The sequence below is a fragment of the Giraffa tippelskirchi genome, chromosome 10, assembly GCF_054371585.1.
Source record: "Giraffa tippelskirchi isolate mGirTip1 chromosome 10, T2T-mGirTip1v1.2.pri, whole genome shotgun sequence".
Classification (NCBI taxonomy): Eukaryota; Metazoa; Chordata; class Mammalia; order Artiodactyla; family Giraffidae; genus Giraffa; species Giraffa tippelskirchi.
In genome coordinates this window covers 2,739,387-2,755,517 of record NC_137284.1, presented here as the reverse complement: position 1 = coordinate 2,755,517, position 16,131 = coordinate 2,739,387, and the positions used below count along the sequence as shown (strand labels likewise).

The 16,131-nt window shown below is 47.1% G+C and overlaps 1 protein-coding gene and 1 long non-coding RNA gene across 6 annotated transcripts in view; one reads left to right on the top strand and one right to left on the bottom strand.

The window, feature by feature from the left end:
* Nucleotides 1-293: 293 nt before the first annotated feature.
* LOC145524821 (actin, alpha skeletal muscle 2-like) overlaps nt 294-16,131 on the bottom strand; it is a 35,687-nt gene continuing 19,849 nt past the window's right edge. For all 5 annotated transcript variants that reach the window (XM_081537826.1, XM_081537830.1, XM_081537827.1 and 2 more), the window contains 4 exons: nt 13,725-13,886; nt 11,305-11,493; nt 8,999-9,180; nt 294-598 (listed from right to left, as the gene is read on the bottom strand). In XM_081537826.1, coding sequence (XP_081393952.1) covers nt 455-598; nt 8,999-9,180; nt 11,305-11,493; nt 13,725-13,886 — 677 coding nt within the window. In that variant the 3' untranslated portion in view covers nt 294-454. The remainder of the gene's footprint in view (nt 599-8,998; nt 9,181-11,304; nt 11,494-13,724; nt 13,887-16,131) is intronic.
* Nucleotides 11,471-15,993, top strand: LOC145524828 (uncharacterized). Its single transcript, XR_014067869.1, has 2 exons — nt 11,471-13,376; nt 14,255-15,993. It is a non-coding gene; the product is annotated as an uncharacterized LOC145524828 (long non-coding RNA).

Genomic DNA, 16,131 nt, shown 5'->3' with positions numbered 1-16,131 from the left:
CCATATGGGCACTCACAGTATGAGACAATGTTTCAGATGGTGTCAGCTCTGTCAGCCTGATTCTGGGGTGAAGGTGAAGCAGGAGAGAGTCCCTGGGACCTTCAGTGGACATGTAACACGGGCGAGAAATAGACTTTTGTTTTGTGGCACTGAGTCTTGGGGGATGTTTGTTTCTGCAGCAGAGCTTAGCCACACTGACTGATACACATTTGCCAGAAATCCCCTCTGCTCATGACTCTGCTCTGATGCAGAGAGTGCCCTGTGAGCATTTCCCAAAATGCTGCAAGCCTTGCTCAAAGAGGTTGTCTGTTCTTTATTGACCCTTTTAATCGAAGTCTGGGGGAGGAAGGGCCATGCCCACGTTTGAGTTGGTTGTGAGCTCTGATCAGTTCAGTCAAGCTGAGGTTCAGCCTGGAGCTGGTGAGACAGGTGATGTGGTCCAGACAGCCACGGATCAGAGGGTCCTCCTCCTGACGGCAGAGGAGCCGATCTCCCTGTATTCCTCTCTGGTGACCCACATGTCCTTGAAGGTGGAGAGTGAGCACAGGATGGAGCCACCGACCCACGCACCATACATGGAATACGGACAGGTGGACACCTGCATGGGGGTGGAGGAGGGAAGGGAGGAGGGTGAGGCAGGAGGGAGGGTCAGAGGGGAGAGAGGGAGAGAAACCTGGGTCAAAATACTAACAAACTGGGGATACAACATGCCAATCCCTGAGTGAACTTCACAGGCAGTCATTCCCCGCCCCGCCCCCCACCCCCCAGCAAGTACAGTCTATTCCAACCTTTAAAGATGCTTTGTGGCCCTCATCCCACTGCTTGTAGCTTAAAATTATAAGATAAAAGGAATAAGAACACAAAGGACTCACAGTTGACTCTTGAATTCACTCTAAAATACATGACACACTTGATACGTATATTAAGACTATGCAAAAGGCATACATTATTTTGTAGAAAAAATACAAATAAGCAAAAAAAAAAAAATCCAAGTAATCAGACCACGTGGAGAGATCTTGTCCACCGCCTGGGGCATCACATCAAGACTTTCTCTGGCTTTTGCTCCGTTCTTACTTTTAGACGGACATTAGCCACGTGTGGGACAGACAGCAGTGTTTCTTATCCAAGCCAGGCCACCCCTGGATGGAGCAGGTAAACGTCTCCACACCCACTTGCCAGGTGGCATCCCTGAGGCTCTGAAGGAGAGTTCACTTGCTCAAGGTCACAGGTGTCATCCTCACACGTCCACTGACTTTCCTTAAGGCTCTTGGATGTGTCATAGGACGTGTCTATTCTCCTAAGCAGAGAGATGAGCACACTGCTGCAGGGCAAAGGGATTTCGAAGGAGGATCTCAAACACCCGAGGTCCAGCTGGAAGTGGGAATGAGGGAACGTGAGTTACCAGGTTCAGCCACGGGGAAGCTTGCTGACTCTGTTGCCATAGAACCATGCTTGGCTTGGAAACCATCCGTTACTGTTGGTTAAGACAAGAAAAACTGCTAAAATTTTAAGGGGGGGGGACAAGGAAAAGGGTCAGAAAGGGCATGGGAGAGCACATTCACGGTCAGGCATCAGGCAGAGAAAAGAGCTGCTCACGGGGGCCTGGGACCCTGTGTTCTGACTTTTTTTTCCATCAATAAGCTGCCACCCTGGATGAGCCACAGACCCCATCTGTGTCTTGTCTAAACAAACACCCAAAACCAGGCAAAAGTGTACACAAAATGAGGTCTGTTCATTCAAAAGAGAGCAAAGCCCCCAGCAGAAAAAAATGGCCAGGAGGTTGGAATAAGTGATTACAAAAATATGTTAAAATAAAAGACGATAAACAAGAAGGTATATAGCACAGGGAACTATATCCAATATCCTCAGATAAACCATAATGGGATAGAATATTAAAAAAATGGATACATACGTATCACTGAATCACTTTGCTGTATAGCAGAAATGAACACAACTGTGAATCAACTGTTCTTCAACTTAAAAAAAGAAAAAGAGAAAACCTACAGACAGCTAGGAAAACTGCCAAAGACTCACCTTCATTAGTCATTAAAGAAACAAAATTAAAAGTTATTTTTCATCTACCCATGGGCTTGGGAAAGAGTTTTAAAAATGATGGCCCCCATTGGAAGGACTTATATTGAGGCTGAAATGCCAATACTTTGGCCACCTGATGCAAAGAGCCGACTCATTTGAAAGGACCTCGAGGCTGGGAAAGATTGAAGGCAGGAGGAGAGGGGGGCGACAGAGGATAAGATGGTGGGATGGCATCACCAACTCAATGGACATGAGTTTGGGTAAACTCCAGGAGTTGGTGATGGACGGGGAAACCTGGAGTGCTGTGGTCCATGGGGTCGCAAAGAGTCAGACACGACTGAGCGACTGGACTGAACTGAACTGAACTGATGCTGAGTGAACAGCGTGGGTGAGACAGTCTCCCCAGCCTCAACAGGACTGGAGGCTGGCTATTCTCACGGGCACCTTGGCCGTAGGTTCCAAAAGCCTTAACAGTGCATGTATTTCTGGCTCAGGAAATTCCCATCTGGAAATGGATTCTAAGGGGGAAAAAATTCTCCTAAAGAAATAAGAGGAAATCATGGCACAAGAACATTATTATAGCAAGTTGTCAGGAGAAGCTATTATTTTAAACGTTGGCCCCATGGAAACCAGCTGTTCTCTAAAGGGAGATGAGTTTGTTTTAGGGAGAGCATCTTTCTGTTCTTTAGGGGAAAATATAATGAGCTCTGTGGTTGACTAAAGGTGAACCCACATCCACTTCTCTCCAAGAGGTGTCTAGATGGGAGAGAAATTGGGCAGAGCCAGAGCTAAGTTATAATAAAGTTACAGGAAAAGGGCGATGCCTTCAAGCTTCATATGGAGAAGTTTTCGGGCTGGGGGTCTGGGGGTCTAGGGGGTAACTTGAGGGCTCAGAAGAAGTGGGGATGGGAGAGTTTGGTTCAAACCTCAGTCCAGCCACAGGCTGGTGGGCAAAGCCAATGAAGACAGTGTGAAGGGTGCTCTTTGCAACGGTGGTCAAGAAACACAGAGAGACTGTATTATGTTTCCATTTGTTTTCCATTCTGGCTAAGCTTGCCTTCCTTTCTGGTTTAGGGGCTTCCCCAGGGACTCAGATAGTAAAGACTCTGCCTGCAATGTGGGAGACTGGGGTTTGATCCTTGGGTCGGGGAGATCCCCTGGAAAAGGGAATGGAAACCCACTCTAGTATGCTTGCCTGGAAAATCCCATGGACAGAGGAGCCTGGCAGACTACAGTCCATGGGATGGCAAAGAGTTGGACACAACTGAGCAACTAAAACTTTCACTTACTGGTTTAATGCAAGTTCCTTCCAGGCAAGAACTCAGAGGGTCAAGAGGAGGAACAGTGGAAATGTATTCCTGAGGAGAGCGGAGGACTTCAGAGTGAGAAGCCGTGAGGGATAAGATCTTTCTAATAATTATGTAAGTGTCTCATCTCATGTGAGATGGTGGAAGGAGACTGCAGCCTTGGGAGGTGAGGAAGCAGGTCAGTAACAATTTTCCAACATTATCTATATTATGTAGCATCATACGAAACTGTATAAAGAAGACGTCAGCCTTAGGAAGCCCAAAAGTGGGGGCACCGTTCTTTAATATGAATGTGTGCCCTGGTGGATCCTATTTTATGATGAGGGTTGCAGTCTTAGGAAGGAAGGGATGGGATTAATTTTTCAGTGTTACATGGATTTGTGTAATAATAATGGAGTTTTATATATAATGTATACACAAGAGGGCTGCTGACTTTGGAGGGGAGGCCAGTACTGACTATATAATACCCGATACTTTTAGCTTTCCAAGAAGTTCCTGAGTCTTCCTTGTTGCCCCAGTGGCTCTGGAGGAGGAGGCCTAGAGACCATCCAGAGCAAGGAGCACTGTTGTGCTTGGGGGACAAGCCTCAGTCCTTGGTGTCTGAGGGGTGACCAAGGCCCCTATTTAACTAAGAGCATATGGGTGGCCCCATCCCTACACCCCCAGCCACCCAGCCTGGGCTCATGCTGAGCTGGTTCCCTACAGTTAGAGGGAGAGACAGGAAGATGCTTCTTCATGGTGCAAATTGGGACTGAAATTCCAAACCCACCGTATCAGTTCAGTTCAGTTCAGTCACTCAGTCATGTCCAACTCTTTGTGACCCCATGGACTGCAGTACGCCAGGCTTCCCTGTCCTTCACTAACTCCCGGAGCCTACTCAAACTTATGTCCATTGAGTCAGTGATGCCATCCAACCATCTCATCCTTTGTCATCCCCTTCTCCTCCCACCTTCAATCTTTCCCAGTATCAAGGTCTTTTCAAATGAGTCAGTTCTTTGCATCAGGTGAGCAAAGGATTGGCGTTTCAGCTTCAGCATCAGTCCTTCCAATGAATATTCAGGACTGATTTCCTTTAGGATGGACTTGTTTGATCTCCTTGCAGTCCAAGGGACTCGCAACAGTCTTCTCTAACACCACAGTTCTAAAGCATCAATTCTTTGGCACTCAGCTTTCTTTATGGTCCAACTCTCATATCCATCCATACATGACTACTGGAAAAACCATAGCTTTGACTAGATGGACCTTTGTGGGCAAAGAGATGTCTCTGCTTCTAATATGCTATCTAGGTTGGTCATAGCTTTTCTTCCAAGGAGCAAGCATCTTTTAATTTCATGGCTGCAGTCACCATCAGCAGTGATTTTGGAGCCCTCTGACAATGAAGTCTTTCACTGTTTCCACTGTTTCCCCATCTATTTCCCATGAAGTGATGGGACCAGATGCCATGATCTTAGTTTTCTAAATGTTGAGTTTTAAGCCAACTTTTTCACTCTCCTCTTTCACTTTCATCAAGAGGCTCTTTAGTTCCTCACTTTCTTCCATAAGGGTAGTGTCATCTGCATATCTGAAATTATTGATATTTCTCCCTTCAATCTTGATTCCAGCTTGAGCTTCATCTAGCCTGGCATTTCACATGATGTATGCTGTATATAAGTTAAATAAGCAAGATGACAATATACAGCCTTGACGTACTCCTTTCCTGATTTTGAAGCAGTCCATTGTTCCATGTCCAGTTCTAACTGTTGCTTCTTGACCTGCGTACAGATTTCTCCAGAGGCAGGTCAGGTGGTCTGGTATTCCCATCACTTTAAGAACTGTGGACAGAAGTTCGTTGATATTGTGCAGGGGGCAGGAATCAAGATCATCCCCAAGAAAAAGAAATGCAAAAAGGCAAAATGGCTGTCTGAGGAGGCCTTACAAATAGCTGGGAAAAGAAGAGAAGCTAAAGGCACAGGAGAGAAGGAAAGATGTTCCCATCTGAATGCAGAGTTCCAAAGAACAGCAAGGAGAGATCAGAAAGCCTTCCTCAGCAATCAATGCAAAGAAATAGAGGAAAACAGTAGAATGGGAAAGACTAGAGATCTCATCAAGAAAATTAGAGATACTGAAAGGTTGTTGCTGAACCACAAAAGACGCCGGGATTCTTGGCCTCTGGAGGACGGGAATTCAATCCGGGGCTAGAGACGAGGCTTGATCGCTCAGAGCTTTTGTGTAATAAAGTTTCATTAACGTATAAAAGAGATAGAGAAAGCTTCTGACATAGGCATCAGAAGGGGGCAGAAAGAATACCCCCCTGCTAGTCTTTAGCTGGATGTTATATAGCTACTTGCAGTCTGCTAATTAAAGAAAGGAAATGTTTCAAAACTCAGAGAATGGCACCAGGCTCCTCACCCACAAGATGCATTTGGAGATAATCTTGGCACCAGGTGAGTCATCCCGGCCATAAAATGATTGACATGAATCTTGAAGAAAGGCAGATTTACATACAAATATATAGTTTCATTAACAGATTAGGAGAACATTTACAACATACTGGTTTGTCAACTCAGTTCTGAGCCTTTAGGCAGAACTTGAAGACTTGAAAACAGAGTCTAGGGTAAATACATAGCACATTAACATAGCTTAAGACAAACCTTTCCATAAGAAAAATGCATTGGTTAGCTCAAGGTTTGAGAAAAGTTAAGTTCAGGTGAAACCAGGTGTTATTATGGCAACACAGAATTTTAGAAGAAATTTTTAAATTTGTATAGAGAAGGGGGGGGAAATGTAAACTAGTTTGTTTCCTCCTGCTGCTTAAGAGAGAGATAAAAAATGTCTGACACTTGCATCCTATTTCCTGTTTGGAGACCCCTGGCCTTCCTGCCTATTACCCTGTCAATACTGTTAGGTAGTTAGAATAGGAAACAGGAGTCTAAAATGGGGTGGCTAAAAGACAAGGAAGGGAAAAGCCAGTGAAAATAGAACAAAGGAAGGTCAAAGGAAGGTCCGAGGACCGGAGTGAGGACCTCAGGTAGAACAAACAGCACTCCTGGCTAAGCCCAATGTGCATAGGGCAGGCCCGGTGGGGGGAAAAAGCATATAAAAAGAGGAGCTAAAGGGCTCTCTCTGTCTCTCTCTCCCGCGTGCTGGCACGCTCCCCCACTCTCTTCTCTTCGTGTCTTTGGGTCGGCATGCCCTCACGCCTCGAGGATGGGTTCTCCTGCTATTTTCTAAATAAAATAGAGCTGTAACACGGAACTGTAACACTGATTTGTCTAAGAGCTATAACACGGTCTGCCCAAGACCCGAGAACTAAGACGCGCCAAGGGCTTTAATGTCCATCGCTCCAAATCTTTGTTGTGACGAGACAGAACCGGGGAGAATACACTTGCCTGACAATACCAAGGGTACATTTCACGTGAAGGTGGGTACAATAAAGGCAGAAGTGGTATGGACCTAACAGAAGCAGAAAAAATCCAGTGTATAAACATTGCTTCTAGAACTACTTTCATAAGCAGGGGGAAAAAAGAGAAAGAAAAGATTTGAAAATGGAGTCAAAAAGAAGCCCATGTGAAAAGGCTACATTGCTCTGTGATTCCAACCACATGAGCTTCCAACGACTTGATTCCAGCTACATGGCATCCTGGAAAAGGCAAATCTATGGAGACATTAAAATCATCTGTCGCTGCTCAGGGACAGGGGTGGTGGGGAGCAGTGGGCAGCGCCCAGGGCATTATTAACATGAACTATCATGTGACAGCCACCATGGATGTGGAATTACTTCCTCTACAGGACAGGGTATCTGCGGATGCATGACTTTCTACATTCCTCAAAGCCCATCAGACGTACAACACCAGGGGTGAAGCGTAATGTCAACTACAGACTTCAGTTGACAACAATTGGTTCATCGGTTGTAAGGATGGCCTCACAGGGGCGACTGGGTGCACAGGGAGGAATATGTGGGAACTTGCTTTCTCTTCGATTTTTCTGTAAACCTAAGACTGCTCTAAAAAAACAAAGGCTGTGAATTTGAAAGTAAACAAGTAAAATTTACATGGTGGTGAGAGCATGGCAAGAAGCCCCCTGGCAGGGGTGGAGGGTCAGGCAGGGGAAGGTCCCTGGCTTCCTAAAGCCAGAGGTGCATGGAAGCCGGGCGCCTTTTGCAGACCTGGACCTGGGAAGTGGGGGTGGGGGTGGGGGACGTGGGGGGAGCCTTTGCGTTGACCACCCTCTGCACCATCAACTTCCTTTCCCCGCAGATAGTCCCTGGCAGAGGTCATACAGGCAGGTAGCTCTCCCGTCTTAAAACCACTGCCACCACAACCGCAAAACTCTTTCTGATCTCGCGTCCCAGCTGTTGCCCAGCTTCTCTGTGCTTCTTTGCAGCAAAAGTTCTTCAAGTCCCCTCCAGACATCGGCTTTACAGGCCCTCCAGGTGGTCTGTCTCACTGGACAGAAGATGCTGAATCCCAGGCCCCCAGGGACCAGTCTTCAGCCTAGCCCTACCTGCCAATGTTGCAGGATTTCTAGTCCGGCTCCCGCTGCTACCAGCAGGGCTGCCCACTCTCCTCTTTTCCTGCCTGAGCTCTAGAGCTCCAGTTCCCAGGGGCACCCCTGTTCCTCCAGCCTCTCCCGATGGACCGAGGGGGCTGCGTGTGGAGCTCGGCCCAGTACCCTGTCTGCACCCCTGTCCCTGGTCTCTAAGCATCCCGCCTCTGATGAAGTCTCCAGTGTGGAGCTGGAGCCCAGCATCCTCCCACCTCTGAGCTCTATACCTCCTGAATTCTGCTCCATGACAGACAGGAGACATCCCCAAGTGGACGCGTCCAAAACGCCACTTCACACTTCCCCTGGCCACCCTTCTGGTGACCTCGACCATCTCTGCCACAGCATCTCTGTCTCCCCAGTTGTTCAGGCTAGCACTTCAGGACCCGCCCAGGGTTCCTCTATTTCACCGCTACTTCACATCTCCCCGAAAATCTTGTTGCCTTTGCCTCGAGTGTGAGCTCAAAATTTGGCCACCTCCCCATACCCTCCGTGCTCCCGACTCTGAGCCATCAGCATCCCTCACCCGGGCCACAGCATCACCTCCCGCCTGCATCCGCACAGTCCACCCCCCACGCAGCAGCCTGACCCACCCTCCAGAGCCTGGCCTGATGTTGTCACTGCTCTGCCCAAACCTCCTGCTGGTTTCCAGTCTCCTTCACGGTAAAATCTCCCATGGCTTCTCTGACTCCGTTTATCCCCCTCCCTCTCTCAGTCCAGCCAACCTTTCTCAGCACTTCCTTAAGAAACCAGCCTCTGGGCCGCTGTGTGGGCTGTTCCCTGTGCCCGAATGCTCTTCCCCACATATCCACCTGCCCCCCTCTCCTCCTTCAAGTATTCACTCAACACTGCCTTTCCAGGAGTGCCCCTGCCCTGACCTCTCTCCCCTTCTTCCTTTCTATCTCCCCGACCCCAAGGCTCATAGCCCTTCCCAGCATATCACCCTCCGTACATATGATCTGTATTGCTTATTCCTTATCACCCCCCCACACACACACACACTAGAATGTAAGCTCCTGGGGTTTTGTCGCTGTCTGTTAACTGAGTCTTCTGCAAGCACCCGGCACCTCGGAGGCATTCCAGGAACATCTGTGGAAGAAACTCGCTGAGCCCCAGGGTGGGCGGAGGGGCCCTACCTTCACATTAATCTTCGGGGAGACCAGGGCGGATGCTTCTCTCTGCAGCCGGGACCTCAAGCCAGAACAGCTGCCCGTACCTCCCGACAGGATGATGTGGCCAAAAAGGATCTTCCAGAGGGCGGGGTTGCAGGAGCTGATGCATTCGAATGCCTTTATGTGGATGCCCAGGTCGTTCCGCTCTGTCAGGATGGACGGAACAAGGAAGAACTTAGGGGACCAGAGGCCCAGTGGCTGCACCTCTGGGCTCCTCCCTTCCCCGGCAGGGGCCAGGGAGGCGGGGGCCCCCGAGTCTCGGGCAGTTCAAGGGCAGTGGACAAACAGCAGCGCTGGCCATGAGGCCCTTACGGGTTCAACACGGTAAAGTGCGCGAGCAGCCCCGTGCGGCCGTGGGGTCCGCTGCTAATGACTGAAGAAATAACTGTTAATTCTCCTCGCTCATCCGAAAGACCTTGTATCCAGATGTCACCGACAGTTACTAAATTTTAATTTTTTAAGATTCTTTAGATTAATTTTTATTGGGTATAGTTTCTTTACAATGTTGTTTGTTAGTCTCTACTGTTCAGCAAAGTGATTCAGCTATACGCACACATGTATCGCCTCCTTTTTGGATTTCCTTTCCATTTAGTCCTCAAAGAGCACTCAGCAGGGTTCTCTGAGCTGCACAGCAGGTTCTCATGAGCTGTCTATTTAACACACAGTATCAATAGTGGATGAACGTCCATCCCAGTCTCCCAGCTCATCCCACCCCCTTGGTGTCCGCATGTTTGTCTTCTTTGTCTGTGAGTTATTAGTTTTTAATGTGTCGGCATCAATTGCCTTATGAAAGGACTTCTGTGGCCTTGGAAAATTATCCTGGTCCTTCCTTTCCTGACTCATCCCTCGCCTGTATGGCCTCAGATGCAATGAGAACAGACCTAAAGGACGCGTGTGCCGTGGTCCTGTCTGTCTGAGATTGTGAGGTTCTGGGAGGGATGGCCGGTGCCTATCACTGTGTCCCCAGCTGTCATGGTACCGACCGTGTGACCCTGGGATGAGGACTGAAAAGTCTAATTCACAGGAACCGTTTAGACGTGTGCGCCTGCAGCTGCCGTCAAAGTTACAGTTGTGCCCGCAAAGCTGCACTCCACCTAGACCCGGAAGAGAACTCCACCTAGACCCGGAAGAGAACTCCACCTAGACCCGGAAGAGAACTCCACCTAGACCCGGAAGAGAACTTCCATACTGTGGGCGAAACTTCATCCAACGGCTTCTTCATTTACCCTTAGTATCGGGAGGAGTGTGCCACGTTTTAAACCTGCACCCTCTACACAGCCTGTCGGAGAATGCAGAACCCAGCTCACCTGTACTAGATAAAAACACCGGGTCCTTCCTGGGTACTAATTCTGGGGAAGTTTACTTCTCTTTATTCCCTTTTGTCCCTTATTAACGTAACCAGTTATCTTTCAGTTTTGCTTTCAGGCAAGAGCTGGCTTTCCTTGACTACTTTGCAGACTTCATTTTCCCCATCAAAGGGAATTTCATAACTCATCATTTCTTTCTTCCTGTTCTCCCATGTCTGCCAGAGAGGTTTGTCAGCTCAACCTTCATTTAAAGTCTCTAGATCAGCTAGATGTTTAAAGGTTCCTTCAAATTCCATGGGTTTTACTTTTTCACTTTGTCTCAATATCTATATTCCGAAGTATTTTGTAAGCAGGTAGAGGATAAATAATACATAATGAGAAAGACTTTCTGTCCAGGGTAGTATCTCATCACATCTGATGAGTGATCTAACACTTTCCAGTAGGTTTCTTCATCTGTAAGATGAAATAATGTGAGATCTGGGGAAGGCTGAAGACACAACCCACGTGCAAATAGTCAGCAACGTGACGGGTCTGTTGTTGTTAATTGTTGTTTAGTCGCCAAGTCGTGTCCGACTCTTTTGTGACCCCTATGGACCGTAGCCCACCAGGCTCCCCTGTTGATGCCATTTCCCAGGCAAGAATACCGGAGTGGGTTGCCATTTCCTTCTCCAGGGGATTGTCCTGAACCGGGGATTGAACCCCCGTCTCCTGTACTGGCAGGTGGATTCTTTACCTGATGAGCCACCAAGGAAGTCTTGGAGACTATTTCTTAAATAGTGGTAAACTGTGTTTTGGTGCTTAATAAGTGACGGTTGATATCAGAGGACCTTTTGAAATGAGGTGTCAGCTTGCTATTGTTTGCACTCAAAATAGAATGCCCTCCTGGCTGCCCATCTCCTTCTGCCTTGCGACGTGCTCATCTGTCTGTGTGTAGTTCATCTCTGTCCCCCTCCACGGACTCACCCATGAGGCTTGGCTGGAAAAGCACTTCGGGGCAGAAAAACCTCTCCCTGCCAAGGTCTATCTCCTGGCCGTCAGGCAGCTGACACTTTTGTGGGTAGGAGGGAGAGTTGGCTTCTGCCTTCTCTTTTTCAAAGTCCAAAGCCACAAAACAATTTTTCTCTTTCAGGTCCCGCACACACTCCCGATCAGCTGTGGAAGAAATGAAAAGGATCTGACTGTGAGTTGAGTTCACAAAAGGATTTTTTTCTCCAGGAGCCTCCTTCTAAAGCTTCAGCTCCTTGAAGGTGGGGGGACCAGACGGAACCATTGCAGCTGCAATTTCTATTCTCATCTCATATTCTAGTACCAGACTTCACATAGCTCAGTGTAAAGATTTTGCCTGCAATGGAGGAGACTCAGGTTCTATCCCTAAGTTGGGAAGATTCTCTGGAGAAGGGAATGGCTACCCACTCCAGTATACTTGCCTGGGAAATCCCATGGACAGAGGAGCCTTGCGGTCGCAAAGAACTGGACACAACTTAGTGACTGAACAACAACACGCTATTGCCTGCTGAACTGTGGACTAGGGATGTTCTGAACTAAAATGCATATGTTTGAGAAGTGCCTTCATTTTATACGCTGTGTGCTTTGGGGGCTGGATAATCAAGTTCAATTTTATTATCTATTAATCTAGGAGGTGATGGTGCTCGCATCCCTACTTGCTACGAATATTGCCTCCAAACAGTTCAGAACTGCCCCCTCCTCTGGAGAACTGCCCAAGACAACAGAAGCCCCCTATTCCAGAAACATCCCACCTTCTGGACTGCTGACAACAGGTTTCAGACTCAGCTACATCTCCTGGTGTTACACTTTTATTTTTCATCCATCATCACTTTTGAGATTGGGTCAGAGGGCTCTCCCTGCACCTGCTCACCTGGAAATCCCACTGGTTCTTCAGCCCGTGGACATCTGACCTCTCCCTGTCACTTCACCTAAACCAGGATGATGAATCTGTCACTTGGTAATGGCAGAAGTGGGAGAGGTGAAATTTGAAAGTCGACTTTTTCTTGACTTCTTTCGCTCCGACAACTGATGCTGTTGGTCACACCCTTCTCTTTCCTTGCCTCCTGGGTAACACCTTATAGTTTCCCCTTCTTTGCCTGGTTTGGGCTTTGGTGAGACAAGTATAGGTTCAAATCACCTCTTCCACCTCTGCCATTTACCAGGTGCCAAGCTTCCCTGATAGCTCAGTTGGTAAAGAATCTGCCTGCAATGCAGGAGACCCTAGTTTGATTCCTGGATTGGGAATATCCTCTGGAGAAGGGATAGGTTACCCACTCCAGTATTCTTGGGCTTCCCTTATAGCTCAGCTAGTAAAGAATCCACCTGCAATGCGGGAGACCTGGGTTCCATCACTGGGTTTGGAAGATCCCCTGGAGAAGGGAAAGGCTACCCACTCTAGTATTCTGACCTGGAGAACTCCATGGGCTGTATGGTCCATGAGGTCGCAAAGAGTTGGATACAACTGAGCGACTTTCACTTTCACTTTCAAGCTCATTATCCTCTTAACCTTCCCTCTCCTCATCTTCAAGAGTGGGACTGATCATCCCTCACAGTATTGCTGTAAGGATGAGATGAAATAATGCATATATGACTTTGCTGAGTGTGAGGTGTCAGTAACACGTATGAGTCCACCCAGCCGATCTTGACCACTGTCCCTTGCTTTCCTCTAATTGACACTATTCTTCTGGGTTCCATGCTTTGCGTGGTTTGGATAGAGACCTCTCGCCTGAGAAGACCGGAAACCACAAGGCGGGTTATAGGCTTGTTGGGAATGGGTGTCATGTAGGGTCTACAGGCTGGGACTTTAGTCCCAGAAGTGGGTGAAGAGTGGACAGGCCCTTCCTGGTCTGGAGTCCTTGGGTTCACTTCCCAGCAGTTATACCTACTAGTCATGGGAAGCTGAAGTCATCTCACTTTCCTAAACCTATTCCTCTTGCAATGGAGGTAATTGTTTCTACTCAGGATATTGAAGCATAAAGCAATGAGAGAATGGATGCAGACTGTTTCCTTAGCCAGGTGCCTTTCACAGGGTGAGTACTCTGTAAAGCTTAGCCCATCAGCATCAGCATCAGCATCAGCATCACCTTCACCACCACCATCATCGTGACCACCACCATTATCACTGCCATCAGCACCTTCATCACCATTACATCCTCATCACCACCTTCACCACCATCATATCCTCATCTTCACCATCATCCTTGTTGCCATCATCAATGCACTAAATGTCCCTATATATAGATAGCATTGCTTTTTAGAACTAGAATGATGGTAAAGTAGCCTTTGCTTTACAAACTGAGGGCTGTAGGTGGAGGAAGCTAAGGAGGCTATGACAGCCCAAAGACAGGTTTACCTGGCTGAGAAGAGCAATGTCCTACCTGTGCTCACAAATGAGTGCCCGCTTTCTGACAGCAGATGTAGCAAGTACAAGGTTAGGTCTTGGCCCGCAATGTCCATGTGGAAGGTTGACTGATGCAAAGGACAGCCGTCAATGATGGGCACAAAGTATGTCATTCCTTCTCCAGATTCAATTGTCATTCCTAGGCAAGAAAGCACACTGGTATCATAAGGTCAGGTACAGGGCATTGCTTATCAATTATCAAGTCTGCTTGAAGACATGGCAGAGGAGCAAATAACTGGATGGGAAAACAAGGGATCTGAGGAGAAAACTTTCTTTCCCTGCAGGAGAATGTGCTAGGATGATGCCAATCTGGATCAGACCAATGGCTAAATGTGTTGGAGAGGAAGCTTGCAGGTTTTTTAATTAAATCAGACATCCAGGTATTAGCCTTTTCATACTGTTCATGGGGTTCTTAAAGTAAGACTGCTGAAGTGGTTTGCCATTCCTTTCTGCAGTGGACCATGTCAAGGTTGTATATTGTCACCCTGCTTAATTAACTTATTGCAGAGTACATCATGTGAAACGCCCGGTTAGATGAATCACAAGCTGGAATCAAGATTGCTGGGAGAAATATCAACAACCTCAGATATGCAGATGATACCACTCTAAAGGCAGAAAGCAAAGTGGAACTAAAGAGCCTCTTGATGAGGATCAAAGAGGAAAAAACCTGGCTTAAAACTCAGCATTCAAAAAAGGACGATCCTGAGATCTGATTCTATCACTTCATGGCAAACAGAGGGGGGAAAAGTGGAAACGGTGACAGATTTAATTTTCTTGGGCTCCAAAATCATTGTGGATGGTGACTGCAGCCATGAAATTAAAATACGTTTGCTCTTTGGAAGAAAAACTATGACACTTGTATTAAAAAGCAGAAACATTACTTTGCTGGCAAAGGTCTGTATAGTCAAAGCTATGGTTTTTCCTGGAGTCATGTATGGATGTGAGAGCTGGACCATAAAGAAGGCTGAGTGCCAAAGAACTGATGCTTTCGAATTGTGGTGTTGGAGAAGACTCATGGCAGTCCCTTGGGCTGCAGGGAGATCAAACCAGTCAATCCTAAAGGAAATAAGTCCTGAATATTCATTGGAAGTACTGATGCTGAAGCTGAAGCTCCAATATTTTGGTCACCTGATGCCAAGAGCCAACTCACTGGAAAAGACCCTGATGCTGGGAAAGATTGAGGAGAAGAAAAGAGAAGGGGATGACAGAGGATCAAATGATTGGATGGCATCACTGACTCAATGGACATAGGTTTGAGCAAACTCTGGGAGATAGTGAAGGACAGGGAATCCTGGCGCGCTGCAGTTCATGGGGTCGCAAAGAATAGGACATGACTTAGCAACTGAACAACAACAAGGGCGTGGCACCAACATTTTCTTATTTTAAGACTTATTAAGCTAGGAAAAGGCAACCCACTCCAGTGTTCTTGCCTGAAGAATTCCATGGACAGAGGAGCCTGGCGGGCTACGTCCATGGGGTCGCAAAGAGTCAGACATGACTGAGTGACTAACCCTTTCAAAGCTACAGTAATCAAGACAATGTAGTATTATCTTACAGCTACACAAACAGATTTGGAGAAGGAAATGGCAACCCGCTCCAGTGTTCTTGCCTGGGAAAGCCAGTGGACAGAGGAGCCTGGCAGGCTACAGTCCATGGGGTCGCAAACGGTCAGACACTACTTAGCGACTGAACACGCACAAATAGATTGATGAAGCAGAAGAGAGAGCACAGACACAGACCCCCACACACAGACGACTGGTTTTTAAAAGATGTGCAAAGGCAATTCAATGAAGAAAGCATAGTCTTTAAACAAATACTGTGGGGAAAACGAGACCTCTGTACACACACAAAACTTCACTCATACTTTATACCATATGCAAAAATTTATTCGAAATGGATCTAAATGGAAAACTAAATGACAAAGTCTCTAGAAGAAAACAGCAGGAAACTTTATGGGCTCAGCATGTATTTCTTAGATATGACACTAAAAATAAGAAACTAAATTGATAAATTCATCTTCCTTGAAGTTAAAAGCTTCTGCTCTTCAAAATACACAGTGAAGAGGGTGAAAAGTCAAGTGATAAACTGGGAATAAATAGTTGCAAAACTTCTGTCTGATAAAAGACTTGTACCCAGAATACAAAAAGAATTCATAAAGCTCAAAGATAAACAACTCAATAAAAAAATTGGGCAAAACATTTGAACAGACTGAAGTAGATCTATGGATGGCAAATAAACACGAAAAATGCTCAATTTGATTGGTCTTCAGGGAAATGCCAATCAAAACCAAAATGAGATACCACTGCACACCTGTTCAAAAGCAGAAATGAAAGACTGACCCCACCAAGGGCCTTGGAGGAACCGGGCCTCTCACAACGGCTGTG